Source organism: Leptosomus discolor, chromosome Z, assembly GCF_034619465.1.
Source record: "Leptosomus discolor isolate bLepDis1 chromosome Z, bLepDis1.hap2, whole genome shotgun sequence".
Lineage (NCBI taxonomy): Eukaryota > Metazoa > Chordata > Aves > Leptosomiformes > Leptosomidae > Leptosomus > Leptosomus discolor.
In genome coordinates, this window is record NC_141419.1 from 77,300,370 (window position 1) to 77,322,015 (window position 21,646).

Sequence of the window (21,646 nt, forward strand, 5' to 3'; positions counted from 1 at the left end):
TCTACAGATTAAGTTGTTTACACATAAACTGTAAGAGACACCAATGACCCTCTCTGGCTTACATTGTCCAACAGTTTAGCTAAGGTGAAATTCACATCAACATCAAGACACCTTAATTAACAATATATTTGGTGTCCAAATGTTAGCAAGATGTCCATGCTCCCATTCTAGTCTGAAAAGTGGAGAGCCCTAATCAGCTTACCTAAAGCAGACACTATATCTGGTCAGCTAAGTAGCTCTTTAGACTATTAACTATAATGGTATCTTAGACCTACCTCACACAAAGATAGTTACATTCCTGGAGCTGTTTTCGACCACTGGGGATCAATTCAACTCTCAAAACATGGGCATCTACCATCATTCAGGCTTTTAGATAAGACAGAATCTACACAAGACCTGTGCTGTTCTGGACCAGCACCTGGAAGCCTGATTACATACCTCAAATGGCACTGTACGTCTATGTAGAGGAACTGAATCCCACTCTGATTCCCTTGGGAGGAAAGGGAATGTCTAGTTGGATTCCTCCAACAGCTCCCTCCCTATCTCCAGAGAGAGAAGAGAGGCAGTAGTAACTACTAAGTTACACATTCCAGATATGGCATTTTCCACAGAGACAGACTATCTGACATTTCAGAGTTCATATACTGCCAGGTTTTAACTGTCACTGCAAGTAACTATGGAGCTGCATCAGAATACCTGACTTGAGGATTCAACTGTAGGTGTAAATCTTCAACTACTGCAGCTTATTTATTTGCAACCACAGGCTGTTCCAGCCAAAGGTAAACTGGTCTGCTAAATTAGTAACATGTCTTGGCCAGTACTCAGTACAGCATGTCCTATCTCCATTTACAAATTTAGGTTCGTGCTTCTATTTTTAACTATATACATACCAATCAGTGAAAACACTGATCTCATTAGGCATTGCTTCTATTCTGAGGAAAGCTACATTCTACTTTATTCAATGAGAAGTACTTGACTTCTCCTAATAAAATCTCTATTTTCCACAAAAAAATTAAGTATCTGCAATAAAACACATTGTGTCAGGACAGATCGAAGACAATACATTTATTAAACTTTGAGAAAAACAAACAAAACACTGACATAAGGGAAGTTAAATAGAAACTGAAAGACACATCTTCTGACCGGTGTATAACGGCATGTGTGACCAGTAAAGTACCAAAACGACATTCTGAGTTTGATTGAGGTATTTAACTATTTTTGGCAATAGAAACAGAGTAAGAAACTTCTTCCAAACACACACTTAGGCATTACTTGCATTAGTGTCTATCATCTATGAAATTTTATATGAAACTAAATAATGTAGCTGTTAGAAAAATATAGCAGCAAATTAGCAGAATATCTAATGCACATTTACCATAAAGTACGTGCTAAACTTAAAAATCTCACCCAATAGTTGGGCCCAGTCCTGTAGCCCTTGGTCACAAAAAGAGCATCAGTCAGTCAGTGGGAGACATCAGGAGCAAGACCTGCATTCACTGCACTTCATACACTTCTGTTCAGGTCGGAGAAAAGAAATGAGTGTCCCTATTTGCTTTCTAAGAAGAGCCCTGCTATGATGAAACCATGGCCTAGGAAGGTAACTCCTGAAGCAGTGACAGTTAATTGTAAAGCTCCGTCAAGTTATCAGTGTATGTAAGAACAAAGAGATTTTTCCCACTGACTTTCAGTTTTCTCTCCTTCTGAAAGTCTGCCTAACGCGGTCACAGGAGATGCTGTTAGGCTGCAAAAACGAGAAACGCTTTTGAACAATACTGTATTCAATTCCCTTGTTCCACTGAAGTCTTTTAATCCCCTAATATCTTTAAAAATGAACTGCTGGCTAACTCCTGAAGTCCTGATTTTATTTTTTTAATCAAGACTTTATGTGGCGCAAACTAGTAAATGTAGCGATGATTCCTTTGGCTGTAGGAAGGCTTCAGAAGTCGGTCAAACGTGAAGAGATTATGCTGCTAAATCACCAGAGCTTATTCATGCATTCTTAAAAATTTTCAGTGAAAGTATATTTGCACACTGTTTAATACTGTGGTCAACAAAATTTTTCTTATAAAAAACTGTATTATTAGCATTAACCAGAACCTGATGAAGAACAGAAAAATTTGCCCAAATATTTTGTATGAAGTTTTCTATAAAACTTTGGATTTAATGTATATTTCCATATTAGTTACTGTTAGAAAGTAATAGAATCAGTCACTTTAAATTTCTACAGTATTTCAAAATTTTTATACAGGTTTCTTTGGAGGTATAAAATGGCTCTGTAAAAATCTATTTTTTCTTTTTGCTGCAAACAAAACTTTTATAAACCAGAAAACTCCTTTTTAAGATAGCAGCAATTACATTCCTTAGATGGGTCACCATAATTGAACTACAGTGTGTAGTGTAATAGAAAATGTTTATGTTTTTATGACTAAAATATTAAAATATATTTTATTAATTTATTTAAATCAAAATAGATGTGTTATTTATTCACTCTACTTTTGTTTTTTCACTTATATGTTCAATTCTCAATTATTGATATAAAGATCTCTGCCAACAGCACGGTTTTTACTAAATTCTTCGACTCTAAACCACCTGATATTTAGCTTTATCAAAATGCATGATTTACTGCACATTAAACATAGTAATTTCAATGTTTAGTATCACAAAAATCAACACCCACAAGAACAAGACAGTCACTGCTAGTAAAAGTCTCAAGACAAATTCATAGATAATATTTACAGAACACAATAGGAATATTTTGATGAATATTTTATGTTTCAACATTTCAGATAAAGTTATAAGAACCATGAGAAACTTTTAGACTTCATTTTGGTTTCAGCATACAAGCCTGAGCTGACTCTCTGCTGTGAAATACTGCGCACACCTAGTCAAAGAAGAGCTACGGCAGGATTTTGTTCAGCTGGTCTGTGCTCACATAGCCACAAGACACGTTGAATTCCTTGTCTGGCACAGGCAGTGCAGTTGCATTGAGTACAAGGCCTTGTGGAGAGTGGACGATATGAATAGACGTATAGTCTGGGACAGGCATCTCTGAACTTGGGGTTTCTGCTGTTGAAGCTCCAAGATTGACACCGGTAGTGGTAAGGCTCTCTGTGGTGAAGTAAGCATCCTCGTTACAGCTTTGCTCCTGAACATGCGGCTCATCCTCTTCGTGGGAAGTCACAGCAATACATTTTTTCACATCTGCCTCACAGAAGTAGGCATTGTCCATGGTGAAGTTTTGTTCTGTGCACCCTTCACACTGTGTTCTCCCTAACTTGGACTTCTGCCCTGGTGAAAGTACAACACTGCCTGCCGGAGTAATATCACTCACTTGCGCATAGAAGTCAGTATTTGTCAATGAATTCTGGTTACTTAGCTGGGTATGGACTGATGGATTAGCTGAGCCAATGCCGTCTGCAAAAGGTGGCCATGGCTGGCTATTTTCGGACTGGGTACTCACATGCAGCTGTTGGGGATCTGTGTTGGCAAGGCTTGGAAGTGACTCATCTTTTCTATCAAGGCACAAGAGATCCTCTTCTTTTTCAGTTACCTTTTTGAACTGATCAATATCAGAGATGGCATCACATGTGTCGCTCGCACTGAAGTCTGTCTCTGGAATATCTGGTTCACAACAACTGGCCCGTCCAGAATCGTCATCCTTTGCTCCCAAGCAACTGTGTGATTTCAGATGATCTTCACTCAGGAGCCTGTTGGTATCTGAGACTCTGTTCTTTTCATCAGGGTCTTCTATGTCCAACTCAATAAACTCAACCCACAAGTCATCATTGTATAGCTGTGTCTTGTAGCTGTCATGGCTGGCTAAGATGGAGTTCACTTCATCTAGCTTTCCTTTCTATAAAGCAAGGAAAAATGAATGTATAAAGCAAATAATAAAAATGCTTGTGCTTTTTGTGATGTCAGCTTAAGGAAAAGTAACTGTAGCTGATGTTAAGAGTTCCAAGGGTTTTAAAAATTATTTTATGAAAACTAATTCTGTGGCCACTCCCCCCATGTCATCATTTTCTCCTACAAAAGTTTTCTGCCTGGGACAATTGTCACTTGCTACTACTATAACGATTCCCACCATAGATTTTAGAGCACAATATTACCTTCAAGAGATCTGGGTCAATCCCTTTAATCCTTGGAACTGGCACAGGAGGAAAAATCAGCATTTTTAACCTGGAAAAAATAAATAATGGCTTTTAATTGACAGTGGTCCTTTTTGAGGAAGTTAGAAAGAAGAGGGCCTTACACTGCATTTATACTTAATTACTTCAAAACTGAAATGTTTGAAGATTCAATTTCAAATAGTCCTAAGGAAAAGAATGATTGTTTTCTCTCATTGCTAATAAAACCCCCAAGTTTTCTGCAACCTTCCTTGTTGAGATCACATACATTTATGTGGGAATCTATTTTGGAGTTAATTTATCTTTGATAAATTAATGCTCTACAGAAAGAGAGTAAATTATCCTGTCAATATTTTCCCTTTTTACATAATTTTCAAGGGAACCTGATACAAGCCTTAATGTGTGGAGTGCCTTTCCCAATTTATTCTTTTTTCAGGGACATAGTAGTCCTGCATAAACCAAATAAATTTAAATAGGGAAATAGAAGAAGGGAGTTGATGAAAAGAGTGAATTACTTTAGAACTCATACATAAAACAGAAACACAACTGCAAAAATTTAGGCTAGTATTTTGCCATCTCTATGACACTTCTGTTTTCTGAATTATTGACATAACAAGTAATACATAGTGACAGTGTTTTACTCTTGCAGAGAAAGGACTATTAACTTGCTTATGCATATATATACTGGGGAAATATGTATTATTCTAATCCTCCATAAGGCGAATTGCTAATTCTCTAAGGGGACAAAAAAAAAATAGAGAGAACCCAAACAGAATGATGCTTTTCCATTAATAACAATCCAACAACAGCAGGTCATCCTTTTACCTCCCTGCTTCTTTTGCAAACAGATAAACTGTAGTTTGGAAAATTCAACATTCTCTTTATACTGAGTTACTTGCCTGTTTTAGAAAGTAAGCTGTCAGAATGGTAGATCCAAATCCAAACATTAGTTTTGCTGCATTGTTAGTGACCTTGCTGAGGTCCAGAGAGGATCAGAGGAGTCTTAAGGAGTGCTAGAGAGAAATTTAGGCACCTTCTGCTTTAACTATGGAGGGGCCAAATTCCTCAGCTGTTTTTGTTTTTGGCAGACCCTCACAGTTCTGCCTAGCAAGCCTCAATGAGAGCCAGAAATCCAGTAATTTTCCACCTAATCCCTGGAGGGGCTATGTTAGCTGTGCGCTGGCTGGTCTCTCAGGGTACCAGTTTAAGACTTGCACTTACAGTTGAATCCACAAATCAGCTATTCTCACAGGACTGGGTGCTGCTTCTAACAAAACAGACAAAGGATTTTACCACTTGCTGTCTGGAAAAATCATTCAGGAAAGAGATTTACGCTCTGCTCCTTACTTAGTCTCGTGCAATTCAAGCCTGCATGTCTCAGCTCTGAAAGCATATGGCCTAACTCTATGGTATCTGTCCTAGGGAGCCTGGTTCAGATCTTGTGAGATCAGAATTGAGGAAAATATGAATTGGTCTCTTTTCAGGTATAGGAGGAAACTGAGCCTGTCATCAAGGGAAATCTATGGAGCCTGCTCCTCTGCAGAATACATTGCCACTCCCACCACCGCGTGCACCAGTTTAAAGGAAAGGGTGCAGGCCCACAGGTCCAGAAAAACTTTCCAGATGAAGGGCCCTCAGTGGAGAAAAGCCTCCTCCTGCAGTCATGATTATTGTGGAAGATGTATTAACTGTGAGCTGTGACCAGAGACATGCTTTGGCCCTCAGGATCTTCTGTGACCAAGACAATCCTTGCTCAGTGTGCTGACCTTGATGAGCTCGTGGTCCCATGTGTGAGTTGTTTGTGCCCCATTCTGACAGATCAAGTTTTTGTCATGCATTGTGTCAGGAGCCTTGCTCTTAACTCTGGGACCAGCAAGCTATTGTAGGGAGTGGCTTCCTGAAATTAAGCTCTGCAAAGTGTAGTGCTGCTTGTCTTAATTATTTTTTCAGAGGTGCTCCAACTGCATCGTATTGTTTTAATTTCAATGACTTGACCTTATGCTGGTATGTGCAAATCACCTCAGTGTTCATTTTCAAAGTGTATAGACAAGATCACTGACAACATGCATGTGTGGATTGGGAGTTGACCGTGGTGTTGCTCCATAGTCTAGGACAGTACTGGTATGACATCCAAGCTGAATTATTCTGCCAAACCTTATCCCTGAACATACGTATTAGGGGATGAATTCACTTTGAGACCATTTTGTCATTTTTTATATGTGTCATTGTTTCTTTTTATAAATGACATAATTTTATAATTTTTACAAATGACACAATTCTGTCTTGTTTTATTTTATTCCTGTTATTTATAAGAGCTGCAGTGTATCCACAGAGAACAAATACCCCAGTATGACTCAAGCTTTTTCCCTTGGCTCAATGAAGAAATAGTCAGAGATTAGTGGAATAGTCTAAGAACAAAACTGAATATATAGATGTATGTTTGTGTGAAACTTCTGAACAGTATGTGGGTAAAAATGGTATTTACAAAATTTGAATGTACTAAAAAACCCAGTATCCTTCAAAGCCTAAGTAAATTAACTACGTAAATACTGTAGAATAAAATGTTCTGCAATCCAGGAACAGGAGCTGCCAACATAATCAGATTCCCACTGCTGAAGGCTCAGGACATACGTATGCCAGCGCCCATGTACCTTATTAGAATGTACAGCAATCCTCAAAATAGTTTCTAGTCCCCCAGATTTGAAATAATTGAAGCACCCTATTTTTTAAGCTACAAGTACGTGAAATCTAACAAATAAAAACTCTCTACCTTGGTTGTTTAGACAGCAGGATTAAGATCACTGTTACAGCCAGCCCACATGCTCCGAAGGTAACAACTAAGAACCATGGAAACTCAATTTCTGAAAAAAAACGTAACAAAAACATGTTAGCAGGAATCTGCATCTCTGTGGCATCTTTAATTTCAACCTTCTCTTCCACTGCCTGAGGATTCTGAAGTGGTAAAAACCAACAGAAGAATTTTTGGTTACTTAACTGTGAAAGTTCTACGTTAAGCAGAAATAAAAATACCCTTTTGGTCTCAATAGCTTCCCTACTGCATTTTTGAGTCCATTGAGACTCCTTGCAAAAACAGACTGAGTTTTTGAATATAAACAAGATCTTAGTACAGACAATATATGTAGCAAAATCAACCATGGGGAACATTCTGCCTCCTTGGGACACACTACCAGTAGCCTTGGTGGCATATAATGCTGCAGACCATGTTACTGCTGGTTTGCCCAAGTTGAGAAATGTTACTCATAGCATACTAAATCATAGGCGAACTATTGTTTCACAGAAACTAAAATATAGTGGTGTCAAAAAGCATACTACTAGTCTTTCTAAAGGCTGAACATTAATTATGTTGTGAAACATCAACTGAAAAAAATTTTTTCTCCCTTTTATTTACCTTGCAAGTGGCTACAAAGAATTTAAGTCACTGAGAAGTGCAGTTTGGTAGGAATGAAGAACAATGCTGATAAATGAAATGTTTTATTTTTTAAATACTGGCAATTCCATTATACTTAAGCTGACACTGTAGAATACAAAGTAGAGAAATTTATTCTGGCTGTAGTCTGTGATTCTTCTCATTTGTTCCCAATTTTAAGTTTTCCATACAAACTTCACTCATTTTTTGAGCCAAGGAATACTGGACAGAAAGCTTTAGACTTCTATATGTGAACATAAACACATGTCCTTCCAGGGAAGGAAAAAAAAAAAAATCAAGTATCAGTTTTAGCCCTGTGCTCCCAGCTTAGATTTTGGACTGAATTCAGGCATGAGTAAAATCCTACCTGGGTATGTCTGTGTTAGACAGGTCCCTATTTTAATGGAGAACCAGTAACTCCTTGTCATGTCAGTGTGACTTGCAAATGTCCAGCTACTTCAAAAAGTTATAATATTGAAATTGAATTTAACTACTTTAAATTTTTAATACATAGAAAATTTAAATTTTAATTCTGTGTTCCTAAAGGTGATCTACAAAGCAAGAATAAATTCTCAATCAAATCATATCACTGCTGCTGTGTGAGATGTGGTGACTGAAGAAAACTGGGCTGGTAGGATGGCTTTAGATTTTCATAGTATTTTCATTTTCTTCATATGAAAACCTTCGACCACTTAATGCAGCTGGGGTTAATAAAATAATGCCACATGTCCAGAACATTAACTGTTCATATAAATTAGGAAAGAAAACTAGTAATACAAAGAGTTAAAAAGTAGAAACTAGAAAGATTTTGAAAGATAAGAGTTATGGGTGGTTTCATTTAACACCATCACAAATACCTTGGAAAATGAAGTGAAGTAACTTGTTGTAATAATTTGCTGAAGAACTTATATTTTGAAGAGTTAATTTAGTAGCTCAGACCTGGGAATGCTTTAGAAAAAGGCACTGTCCCATTCTTTTGATAGAAAAAATGTGGTGCTCAATGACTGGGTTTTTTTCTATCTTTAACAGCACTTTAAAAACAAATACAAGACAGAAGCAAGAATCAGAAAAACACTCACTATATCAGGCAGTTCAGAAAAGCACATCATTCTGGTAACAAACTTAGCCAGCAGTATAACACTTTAATAGAATTGACAATCCTTCTTGCCACTACCGGAGTGCTCATTTTAGAAGATGAAATATGAGATTTAACTCTATTTTAGGCTCTATAAGGTGTGCAACAGCAGTTATTAATTCTGATTCTTAAATCTGTCTGTATTTTTGTCCTCTGATGAGCTGTGAAACAGTCTTGCTGAGTTTACTTCTTAATTGTATACGGAACTTGTACATGCTCAATCTCACCAAACGATTTTTATGTAGTAGGCTGAATTATCACTATTTAATGTGCAACAATGATAATCAATGGTAAGGAGCAAAAAATCCAACGCCACCAAAAAGACGAAAGGACAACATCGTTATAAAAACACTTTGCTGCGCTCTGCTTATTTACCTTCAGCACAATGAACAAATTCAGCGCCTAATTGAGAAAAAGATACATAAAGGATTTCACTGAACTCTCCAAATTTTTCGGAGGTGCGTTGTCTTGATCGGACTCGTATCTCATAATCTCTTGCCATCTTCAGAGAGTACAGTGGAACCATTGTTGAGATTCTGGGTTCTAACTGTAAAGACAGAAGGACTGTTACTTATTTGTTTGAGTTGTATTGGCAATTTTACACTGCTTCTTGACTTCAGAAATAAACATTTAAAGGCGTTCTTGCTACTTGGAACTGTAAGAATACCATGAGAAGAATTCAGAGAAAATTCACACCATTTACTTTTGCCTTACTAGCGATCAGGCTTTGCTGTGATTCAGGGGACCAAAAGCAGAGAATCGAAGCTTTCTGTAGATACAGTCAGCGAAGAAAGGCAGCTGCCTTCAGTTGCATGCCATAAGTAGGTAGTGTGAACATCTCCCACTGATCTGATCAAGTTGTAAATCCTTTTTACTGTTACAACGTTACTGACTTCATAATGCCAAAAACCTTGTTAAAATAACACAGGAGTCTTAAATCTAGCGCAATCTCCACTACAGAAATAATTTTAAGAGGAAAAATGATTTAAAGGCCTTCTAACCACATGTATTGCATTTAAGAAGTGTATTTATTTGGGGAACACAGCATAGCTTCCAAAATCTTCAGCTATATGTATAATGTGATAATGGAGACTCTGTGAGAGCTGGCATCAGATTGTTGGTTGAGACTTCTATATTAAATACTAACTGCAACACACTTCAGATTGCCGCATATCAAACTATGTAGGAAGTCACATTAGATGTTGTGCTATGTGAAATCTCTTTCTTCTATTACTCCTTTAAGAATATGTATTTTAGCTCCAACAGCCCAACAGAAGTATATAAAAATTAGGAAAATGTGCTCAAAATATAAATCCACGTGGCAGATGTTATATTGTACTTCAGAATCAAGGATTATACTCGCAAAACTCATCATGGACTAAGAATTAAAACATCTGGAAAACAGCAGCCATTGGGGATTTGAAGGAAACTTCAACCATACAGTCCTATAATCACTGCAGCTGCATAATCTAAACTTGAGACACATTCTGTTGGTAGCTATGATCTGTGGAGATCTGTGATCCGTGGTGGCTCCAGACTCTAGTGTTCTGGTAAACAACCAGTCAGATTTTGGAGGAGGCAGTGGTACCAGACGGACTGCTTTTCTCTGCTAGTAGTTGAGTACAAGATGGCGGAGAACTATTCATCTACACCACGGTAGTTTTTAAGAGCTGAAGACTATGGAGTTGGAAAGTGTTGGGAAAAGAATACAATACACACTTATTTTGTGCTATGAAGCCACAAAAAAATAGTATGCTGAAGTTTTACAGGTAGGTTTTTTCGTGGGTTTTTTTGGTTGGTTGGGTGTTTTTGCTTGTTTTTTTTTTTTGTTTTTTTTTTTTCCTGAGACAATTAGTGGAGATTCTTATGGATGCTGGACCACACAAAATGTTATGTACCCCAAATAATGGTGGCACTTGGAAAAAGCAGAATGCAGGCTAAATTAGAGCCCTGAAAAATATAAGGAAAAATTCCTGTAGCTGTGTACCTGAAATTGCAAGAGTTGCTAAAGAACAGATACTTGATTAATGGGCAGGATGTCTCCAATGCCATCAATGAACTAATGAAACTTTACGTAAATCACCTGGATGGAGCAATATGTATAGACTGAGGAAGGATCAGCATGAACTGAATAGATGAATAGCATTTTTCATATGGATTAAAAGTCATATGAGAGAGACATGATAAAAGATAACTATTAAAAATGCATGACAGCATATAGCAAACATTTAAAGTATGCAAAGGGGAGCTTGGAACCACACTGCTGGGTTGCTGGACTTACTGCATGCTGTTCGGTCAGTGTACACAGAGCGATGCTTATGACTGCCATGCTAAAGAAATGTGTGACAAACCTGCTGTCATGCTGAGCTGTGTGGTTGTGCCGCCTGCCTGAGTCTGGCCCTGTGAGAGGGGGTTAACACAGACTGTGGAGCAACTGTTTCTCACTAGTCAGGTGAAGCCCCTGGGACAGAGTCCCCACTGGGATGGGGGCACCAGAGGCAGCGGCTGGCCCAGGCATGACAGGCAACACAGCAACCAAGGTGTTCTTCAACAGAACTTCAACTTCAACAGAAAATGGTGAAAACTGGGAGATGGGCAGTACCAGGAAAAGGTTCAGAGGTACCCTGGGTAGGCATAGCACACGGCTGACACCCGGTCTATAAGGCTGTATATCCAGTGCAGTGCAAGGAGAGGAGTTCTGCATCCCTCAAACTAGTAAGCCCTGTATCTCAGCCACAGCGCTGTATGGACACAACAATGGTGTTCAGCTCTGCAGTTAGTACTCCATGCTTCCCGGCCCTAAGTGCATTTCACTGCAGTGTTAAATGGACCTTTTCCAGCAAAAATTCAACAAGATAATGACAGCCTGCAGAGCCCTCCCTGTTCTAGCCCTCTTCACTGACAACTGAGCTGCAATCACCGATTTCATCTTATATTAGGTGGATCTGGGCCTGGGTTGTTTGGTTTTTCTTTACTAAGTCAAAAGATCAGGCCAATCTAAAATACGATAAACAACTAAAGGAAAATTAGACTTTCAAGATACCCTATCACACATACGTTTTTAAGCATTTCATAGACAGACACTTCACTATGAGGTCATCATTCTTCACTATTGCTCAGATGATGTGTGTTTTCACATCTTGTTTGGAAAACACAGCAGCCTCATGGTGTCTGTATAGCTATTGCTAGTCATGACTAGTAAACTTGGATAGACATAAGAGGGGACAGAATTTTAGTCTAGTGAATGTAAAGGGCAACACTTCAAGATAAGAGGGTAGAATTTTATAAAGACAGAATCATAGAATCATAGAATCATTTTGGTTGGAAAAGACCTTTAAGATCATCGGGTCCAACCGTTAACCTAACACTGCCAAGCCCACCACCAAATCATGTCCCTAAGTGCCACATCTATATGTCTTTTGAACACCTCCAGGGACAGTGACACCACCACCTCCCTGGGCTGCCTGTTCCAATGCCAATACCCAGCAAATAGCTAATAACAACAAAATTTTTTTAAACTGGGAGCCAGATTACATTTGGTTCTGTCTCATGAACACCCACTGTATGACAATGGGGATTTTATTGGTTTTTAGGAAGTTTCTGAGAAAATAATTTTGATCCTCTTATCACTATAACTTACTGTTAAAACTAATGTTTTAGTCCTTTTTCAACTCATAAGTTATCTATTTTCAATTAGTAAATGGACTGAAAAAACTGAATGCTACACATGAAAAATCGAACAGGTTCAACCCAAAACACCTAAAAAATTTACAAACAAGGCGCAGTAAGGAGGAGACTTAGAACAATTTAAGTACTATAAATTAATTTTTGTATCAGTTTTCTGTATCAGTCATATGTGCAAAGCATTATGGTATATTTAAGCAGTCAAAAATTATCCTTTGTGTAAAAAACTACTAATAATAGTATAACTAGCTATTGACCTCTTTACTGCTTACACACTCATTACAGAAGATATTTGTAGCAAAAATTGCAAAGAGCAAAGTCGTCACTGCAATGAATTCTGCTACTGTCTTTGGCCAGACCAAGATTTTGTTCAGAAATTTTTCTTTTGTGCTCTGATACTGTCTCAGGGAATTATGCCACGTTTGCGCTTTTAAGCTGAAAGGCACAATAACATGCAATATATATAGCTGCAGTACGACATCATCTATAGTACTATTTTTCTTGAGGCAACTATAGTATTCAGCAATTCCTTATCTGTGTTCTGAAAGAAGAAACACTGATCTTCAAACCTTTGCTCTCCTGAAAAGAACTATTCTCAAGGCATGCTGGAATTACTGATGGTACTGGAGCAAGAAGAAAGCTTCATTGTGGTATTTATATGATTGATACTTAAAGGCTTATAAAAAAATAAAAAATTGTGCATTTTTAAAGAGGTATCCGTATTGCCATCTGCTTTTGTAAATCCTGTAAATACTCTGCAGACTTTCAAATTTTTAAGGAGTACTGATTTACTGCCTAAACTTAACTAATTTTGTAGGCTTTAAAACATAGAGGTTATACACTAAGTATAGCTTAAGCCAGTATAAACAGAAATTCAGACAAGTATTAGGAAAAACTTATAGACATTACAGGCCTATTTGGCTGTAAACTTATTAGTAAGAAGTAAGATAAACAGAAAATACTAACACTGAGAAGGATCAGAGACAAGGAGGAGTCCAAGGCCTTTCACAGATGAAGGCAAGCAAACCAGTTTGACTATTTCAGTTGGTAAATTTGCCTTTTGTAGATTTAAAACAAGTTCATAAGAGTATTGGCTGCTTTCCTTCTGTCAGTTAACACAGTTCATGTTAATAAGAAAGCAAAGGAAGGGTTCTGGTCTGAAATGATGTCCTTATTGCATTGAACTGGTGTTCAGGAAGTGTTCTCCATATACAGTTATGCCATGACACACTGGCATTTAGCCTATGTGTTTGGGTAAGCTGGGTACAATTTCTTCCCCATAACAGAAAAACTAACTGCATGAGAAATTAAGTGATTTTCAAAAACTTAAAAAGATTTGTGGTATATATTTTTTATATTTTCATATCCTTACAGTCACAAACTTCCCATTGCTGTCTGGTATGAAATCTGTATGTCTTATCTATGTTGCATTATTTTTATTTGCTTATTGTATCAACTCTTAAATTACAACTCAAAGCTTTTCTTTCTCTTTGTTTATCTGTGAAATGGTAATTACAAATATTGGAACTTTACAGGTACCTTGAAGAATCTGGACTGACATGGAAAAATTTTCAAGCAAATTATTCCTGTGCCAAGTACTAAAACTACCATGCACTGTTTCAAATAGCTGAGGTTTAGCAAAACAATGGAGAAATGTTTTACTGTTGAAAAAACTTGTATATTTCTGACTCTCGCTGTACTTTCTAATCTCACACAGGGATTTAGGGGTTTGTTATTACCCTGTATGCCAACAATGTTTGCCAGAAAACATCAGGATAATATAAGTATATTGTGTAAGAATTATGGTGTCATCTAATTAGTGATTACAAACCCATTGTTTTCCATAGTAGTACAAAAGTGTTAGGGACAGAACAAGCCTGCACTGTGCTATGACTAGTGTATAATAAATTTGCTTCATACCTCCTTCCATTTTGTCTCATTAACTTCTTTGTACTGCAATTCATACTCCAGTGTAATCCATCCCTTCTGAACATCTGCTGTTGGTGGTGGATCCCATCTTACTTGGATATCCCCATGGATCCCAGTCTGACTAGTATTTAGCAGAGTCCAGTTAAGGTGGACAGGGGGGTCAGGTAGTACTGTTTAAACAGAGTATTTGGAATAAAACAGCCAGTTTTCAATATGAAATGATCATTCTTACCACACACTGTTAAATTATTTCAGGACTAAAAAAGCATATTAACCACATGTTTGCTGATTAAAATCTAAACTTATGAGTCAATGACAAAGTCACTACAAGTTTGGTAACAAGAAGGCACCCTACCATTGATGGTAGACACGCTCTGCATAAATCTCTGACTAACAAAGAAGACTAAGGATGTATTACCCATTACACTACATTTCCCAATAGCAGCTTCTAAAACAATGAGACATGAACAATTCTCCATTAAAATTTAGAGTTCTCACTAGAAATAAAAGTAATAACTGGAGTAGCACAGAAATTTGAAACTAATACAGAAGTACATTGAAAAACTATGGTATCTGAAAAGTTAATCTAATTTTGCTTAGCTAAAGAAAAGAGAGCAGTGGGTATTCTAGACACTTGCAGGAATAAATGAATTGCATGTACATATACCACTGGTCTGAACAAGCAATAACATCTGCAAAGTCCCAGACAGTCACAACTCATTTTGCGATAAATATAAATTCCAGCTTAGAAATGCTAAACATCCTGGTTCTGTAGATTAGTACTGATTTGGGAAGAAAAACCCATTTGGTTCCAGAACTTCGCAGAACCAGGATTTTAATGCCATCCTTGCTCACACTGAACAAGGGTACGTAGCATTCATTAGAAAAGGCTCAGAGTGACAGTAAAGGCAAGCTCATCTGCTCGTATTTGAGAGACCACCGGTATTCAGAAAGAGAAATCACAGATTGGATTTTATTCTTTTAGCTTTCTTCCAATCTGGGCAGTGCTTTCTACTGTGGATCAGATTACATGTTAGAAAACCAAATCCCTTCCTATATATCCTATTTTTTAGAAACTGACCTGTCCGCAAGGGAAAATTTAAATACAGTATGAGTAACACAAAAGCTTATAGCATCATACCTATTATTGTATAAAAATATAGAGGTAAAGTGCATAATAGAAGCATACCTATTTCATCAACGCTGAAACATTTTTCATCAAATACTTCATCTTTATTGGCAAGCTTAACACAATACGGTATCCAAATAGAGGTGTAGGACGTGTTGAAATAACAGCTATTTTCTCCTGCAGTGATATAATCAGGGCATTCTTTCCAGTCTTCATCATTCCTAGAATGACAACAATAATGTAATATACATGAGAGAGAGATTTATGGATCTTACAAAGAAGAAATCATAGATGCTACAAGACACGTTGTTGATGAATCATAACTTTTACGGAAGTGAGCAAAACATGTCAATAGTGATTGTGATTTACCAAATGAAACTACTATCCAAACTACTATCTAAGTAGTATCAAACTACTACTAGTCTGATACTTACTACTAGTAAGCAGTATCAAACTGCTACTACAAACCAAACTACTATCCAAGCAACCTGAATAAAGGAGTTTAGGTTCTCACATACTGTTAGTAGCATTTCTATGCTTTGGGGGCTGCTTCCAAAAGAACAGTCAGAGAGCCCATCTCGCTATGCTGGTAGGTGCTGACAACTACCACCAAGCACAAACTTAGTTAAATTTCATATGCATTTAAGCAACTGTTGTTCAGGCAAAGTTAAATTGCAGTAAGATGCCCATCTACATAATGAGGTCTGAAACAGTGAAAGCCAGTCCTTGCAGCAGGCCAGTACTGCACCACCTGCACCGCCACGGACAGGGGACTGCATTGCCCTGGGGAGCTGAACTAGGGTGTAGGCACTGGAGCACTGATCGCTCCCACGGGAAGGTGCCCAAGGTGGGATGATGCAGGAGGTCTGGCACATATAGCACTGTGAGTGAGGAAGGGATAAATTCCTTAGGATACAGAACTTCTAAAACACAGGCTTGGAACTACTAACAAGAAACCTCTTATGTTTTTTCCATTCGGATTTTGTTCAAAAACTCATAAATGTTCTTTGTCAATAATAGAATTGCAGGAAATACCACATTAATTTAATCCCTTAAAAAAGACAAACAGGAAGTTATAGAGAGTGGCACGAACTCAGGCTGAGAAACATTGGTAACTTGTGTATGGTCATTTTCATACAGCCAAGCTGAAACTACTCAGCAGGTTGAAAATCAAAGAAGTCTTCTGTTAAAGCAAAATGGGAATGACCAAATTGTTAGAAAGAGTCTACAGGAAAAGTGACAGACATTTATTTAGTATTTCTGAAGTCACTTTAGAAAAACAAATCACATAGTGAACAGATTTGCTGTTGCTGTCCTTTATCTCAATACTCTCAGCCCAAATATAGACCAAACAGGCATCTTTTCAAAAATTACACTCTTAGTTTGTTAAAAATATACTATAAATGGCTTTTCTTACCAAGACCCATTGAAGCTGTACAGAAGGAGGATTAAGCTAAACCAACTACATGAAGTGCAGCCTTCAATACTGGAGTGGGTGCTTAAGAAGTAAAAAGGCAGATGCTACATAAATTGAGTAAGAAGCATTTCTGCCACTGAGCATGGGTCTCATGCTTAGCTAATGAGACCAGATGCTTTTCTAAAGGAAAAGTAGCTCTGCCAGAGTCAAGACTTGACAAAGGTGTATGCGCTTAGATACTATGGCTTGTATTAAGTAGGAGACTGGGTTAGATGATAAAATTCAGTCCTGAGCCTTAAATGTTGCTTGCACATTTAAACAGAAGTATTTTTAATGTGGATGTTCAATTCACATCTTTTATTGCAGTATTCTGATTTCTAGGACAAAGATGAAATATGTGATATACTCAGTGTATGTGGTACTGCTTTATTGTAGAGTTTAATTAATTTTTAAAGTCTGTGCACTCATAGTACATGCCACTGTCAGCTAAATAGTTATACTTTAACAGTGGCTTTAACTTGGATCCCTATATTTCTGAGAGGTCTCAGAAGAGTAAGCAAGCCAGCCTTGCAATTAGGCTTAAGTTTGCTAAGCAAATGTACCGTCACCAGTAGAAAGTGTTTGTGGATCAAAAAGGTTAAAACCCAGACTTCATTAGATAGAACAGAAACTCACATCCTCCTATTCCTGTGAACAAACAGCCATTACTTGTAATGTCTATGTCCTCTTTTAGGCTAATCCTTGTAATACACTGAAAATGACAAAAGCTTAAGTGGAATGGGAATCACACTTGAAGAGGGCTCAATGAAATGTAATCCCCAGCCTCAGAGAAGCCTTTTCACCTGGACCTATGCATTCAGACTTTAATCTAGCAACTGATCAATGGCAGCTTTATAAAACTTTAATAAAAATTTGAAAGGGTCTTGTATCCAAATTCCACATCTGTGCACAGATATAACAAATCTCACAGTTGCAAGTTAGGTTGATAAGGAATAAACTGAAGTTTCCTATTAAAAACTCCTTTCCCAAGCCATACAGTGCTCAGTTTTGGAGTCTGCAACCTGGATCTAAATTTAATAAGAACATGTTCTTAATTATCTGCCAAGTAATGCTTGTTGCTGCAAATCGCTTATTGATTAACAACAAATTTTGACATTGAAAAATAGACACAACAGTTTTATGCTCTTAAAAACAGTATGGCTTATATCATAGCAAAAAAATAACAGCAATGAGCTAACAGGCATAGCAAAATATGTAACCTTTCTCTTTTCCTCTTTATTTTGTTCCTTCCATGTTATTACCTTTTCATGTACAATAGTTGTATTGTTCCTGGAGCAGTGAGGTTATAAAAATTTCCGTCAGTCCAATAACATGAAAATGTCTCCAGTTCAGGTGATCTGCACTTGCTGATTTGTGGCCACTGCAAAAGGTCTGTCAGGAAAAATGTCAGGGGACAGAATGAGACACATTACACAAGTAAGTAAGACTAACATCCTGTTAAAATGAAACCCAGCATTTTTAATGAACAATTAACTTTTCTTCCAGTTCCTTATGTACAATGAGGCAAGATTTAAATTCTTCTCAGGTCCATGTATGTAGATGACTATACCTGTAGGAAGCCAGATTTGAAAGACGGGTCACGCTCTGTTTTGTGCAGTATAGAAGTGTTAGTATCGCAGTCTGACAAACGGCATGTGGATCTGCCAACCCTATAGCTGTAGTTGAATAGAATAGGAGACTGTTTCAGTTGGACGGGACCTACAATGATCATCTAGTCCAACTGCCTGATGACTTCAGGGCTGACCAAAGGTTAAAGCATGTTGTTAAGGGCATTGCCCAAATGCCTCGTAAACACTGACAGGCTTGGGGCACTGACCACCTCTCTAGGAAGCCTGTTCCAGTGTTTGACCACCCTCTGGGTAAAGACATGCTTCCTCATGTCCAGCCTAAACCTCCCCTGGTGCAGCTCTGAACCATTCCCATGTGTCCTGTCACGGGATCTCAGGGAGAAGAGATCAGCACCTCCCTCTCCACGTCCCCTCCTCAGGAAGCTGCAGAGACCGATGAGGTCGCCCCTCAGCCTTCTTTGCTCCAAACTAGACAAGCCCAAAGTCCTCAGCCGCTCCTTACAGGACATTCTTTCCAGCCCTTTCACCAGCTTTGTTGCTCTCCTCTGGACACGCTCAAGGACCTTCGTGTCCTTCTTCAATCACGGGGCCCAGAACTGCACACCGTGCTCAAGGTGAGGCCGCACCAACGCTGAACTCAGTGGGATAATCACCTCTTTTGGCCAGCTGGTCGTGCTGTGTGTGATTAGTTCAGTACAGATATACCTGAATTAGCCCTGCACTTGCTTTACAGAAAGTGTGGTACTGCAGGGCTCAGTGTTAGACTAACCACAGCTTAATATTTACCCAGCTGAGCAGTTTCGCAATGTGTTTCCTCATTAGAGTAGGTACCTTGAACTGAATTCACGTTTGTGCATACAACATTGTGCAGATATAACCTTGCTCTGAGAAAGTAGGAACAGCTCTAAGCATGTGCCTGTTCTGCTGCATGCTGCTTCTATATTCATAATGTCTGTTCTTTGTCAAAACTGAAACGATGTAGGGGCATGAAATGACTGCTACGATTAGTCAGCCTCATCAACCTTTGTGAGAAAAATAAAAACAAAAGTTGCGGGTATGATTCACTGCTTTCAAAGTAAGTACTCTTTCCTGATTTTTAAGGGTCTAATGCCAATGTTTCCTATTTGGCCTAGAAAACTTTCCAGAGAGAGATCACATGCACATTTCTACCTCTCTTCACTATCTGGGAAATACGATCGTTTATTTAAGAAAATTTCCCTATAAGGCACTTAAAATGTAGATATTATCCAGGTGTTTATGATTTATGATTGGTGAAATGATCCCTGGCCAAAGAACTACATGATGTTACTGGACTCTTCATGTGAAGTTCTTTGCAAATATTTTTGCAGTATCGCAACTGTGAATATCAGAATTTCAGACTAGATATAAAGATATAAAGAATTTCAGACTAGATATTTTACAATTCAGACGGTGAAATGCTGGCACAGGTTGCCCAGAGAGGTGGTAGAAGCCCATCCCTGGAAACCTTCAAGGTCAGATTGGACGGGGCTCCGAGCAGCCTGATCTAGTTGAAGAGGCTGCAGGGTTGGACTAGATGACTTTTAAAGGTCCCTCCCAACCCAAACCATTCTATTATTCCATGATAACATTTGGAACAAAATTTACACTCAAATTTGGAAAAAGTATTCAGGTACAGATAGACACATTGTGCCAGATGCTTCCTCCTACACATTAGGATTTTGTAGCTTTCCAGCATCTTAACTTCTTAATTTATGGCTCAGACAGACACAGCCACTCAAGGCCAAAGCAATTTGTATTTCTTGGGCTTAATGGTTCAAATTATGTGCTTTATATTATATGCTGCCAAGCATCCACATCAGGCAGTAACTAATACATGAATATTATGAATTTCTGTTTTGCTCATCCCATACCATTGCCTCATTTCACACTTTGGACATTGAACAAGGCCTGAACATATACATGTAAATAAGAGATGTCTTAAGTCGGGTGACTTACACTCCTCACCTCCCACCCCTGCCAAAGCATTTAGAAATATTCTTGCCAACCTAAAATAACTGATGTTTGATTGGAAAGACTGAAACAGGAAAGGTTTTTTTTCTCTTTTTTAGCCAACATGTTTTATTTAATGGAACTTTAAATAATTTTTAAAAAATTGAAACAAATTTTGAAATTAAATGTTGCAGCAAATGGAAAAAAATCATACTGTCCTTTTTCAGAAAATATTGAAACAAATTATTTTGAATATTGTGCCTGATTTTGTTTGGTATGGTATTCAGTATTTGATAGCTTTGGCCTAAATCCCAAAGCGCTTTGATTGACCTTGATTTGAGTTTTACACATTTTTACATCATTCATCAAACAATTTTCATATGTCATAAATCTTTGTTAAAAACAGCACACAGTCATGAAATTGCAAACTGTCATAACATCGATCCAAAATAAACAGAATGAAAAATTCAAGAACAGTACTATATTTATAACTTTTTAAATCTATGAATGTTCCAGCTTTCAAACTTGAACTTTGTTTTCTATTTTATTAAAAATCAAATAATTGTTTAAAACCAAAACGAAGTAAATGAAATTTTGTGCCTTTACTTCAAAGACATAAGTAAAATTGCCTCAACTGCATAATACCTATGATCAACAAGACATGAGTCTCTCCCTTCTACAAACAGGTAACATTCAAGGAAGTACATGTTATGGCTTTTCCTGTTTCTATTCTCAGCTACATACATCAAGAAAAAATAGAGCTATTTTTACTGACACAGGTTAAGGATTTGAGAAAATTATATACTGGAAAACCCTCCTAAATTACAGTATTTCTGTTGATGCCTGCACCATATTTATAGCTAGAACATACAATACTTAAAGGCCATGCAGACTATGTCCTCATCTGCAAGGGTAAATAAAGTCACACTGTCACTTCTTAACATGATGAAAATGGCTGAATGGAATTGGAACTTCACTTACATTTTCAGGAGTCCAGCAAGATCTTAGATACAAGCCTTACAATGTCTTAATAATTAATTCTGTTGAATTCGCCAGCTTTATATACAAGCAAAATTAAGGACTGTAAGATGTACAAACTTTTCTAGGAAAATGGATCATAACACACCCAGAAGTGGCATCAGTTACAAAGAGGAGGATTAACAGTGCACACAGAATACAGATTAAGACTTGGACTCTTA

At 37.7% G+C, this 21,646-nt stretch overlaps 1 protein-coding gene across 1 annotated transcript in view; it reads right to left on the bottom strand.

Annotated features, from left to right (window-relative positions):
* Positions 1 to 2,811: 2,811 nt before the first annotated feature.
* GHR (growth hormone receptor) overlaps positions 2,812 to 21,646 on the bottom strand; it is a 68,062-nt gene continuing 49,227 nt past the window's right edge. Inside the window, exons 2-8 of the mRNA XM_009960937.2 lie at positions 18,150 to 18,279; positions 15,492 to 15,652; positions 14,294 to 14,472; positions 9,065 to 9,236; positions 6,898 to 6,988; positions 4,110 to 4,179; positions 2,812 to 3,853 (exon numbers count right to left, since the gene is read on the bottom strand). Coding sequence (XP_009959239.1) covers positions 2,897 to 3,853; positions 4,110 to 4,179; positions 6,898 to 6,988; positions 9,065 to 9,236; positions 14,294 to 14,472; positions 15,492 to 15,652; positions 18,150 to 18,279 — 1,760 coding nt within the window. The 3' untranslated portion in view covers positions 2,812 to 2,896. The remainder of the gene's footprint in view (positions 3,854 to 4,109; positions 4,180 to 6,897; positions 6,989 to 9,064; positions 9,237 to 14,293; positions 14,473 to 15,491; positions 15,653 to 18,149; positions 18,280 to 21,646) is intronic.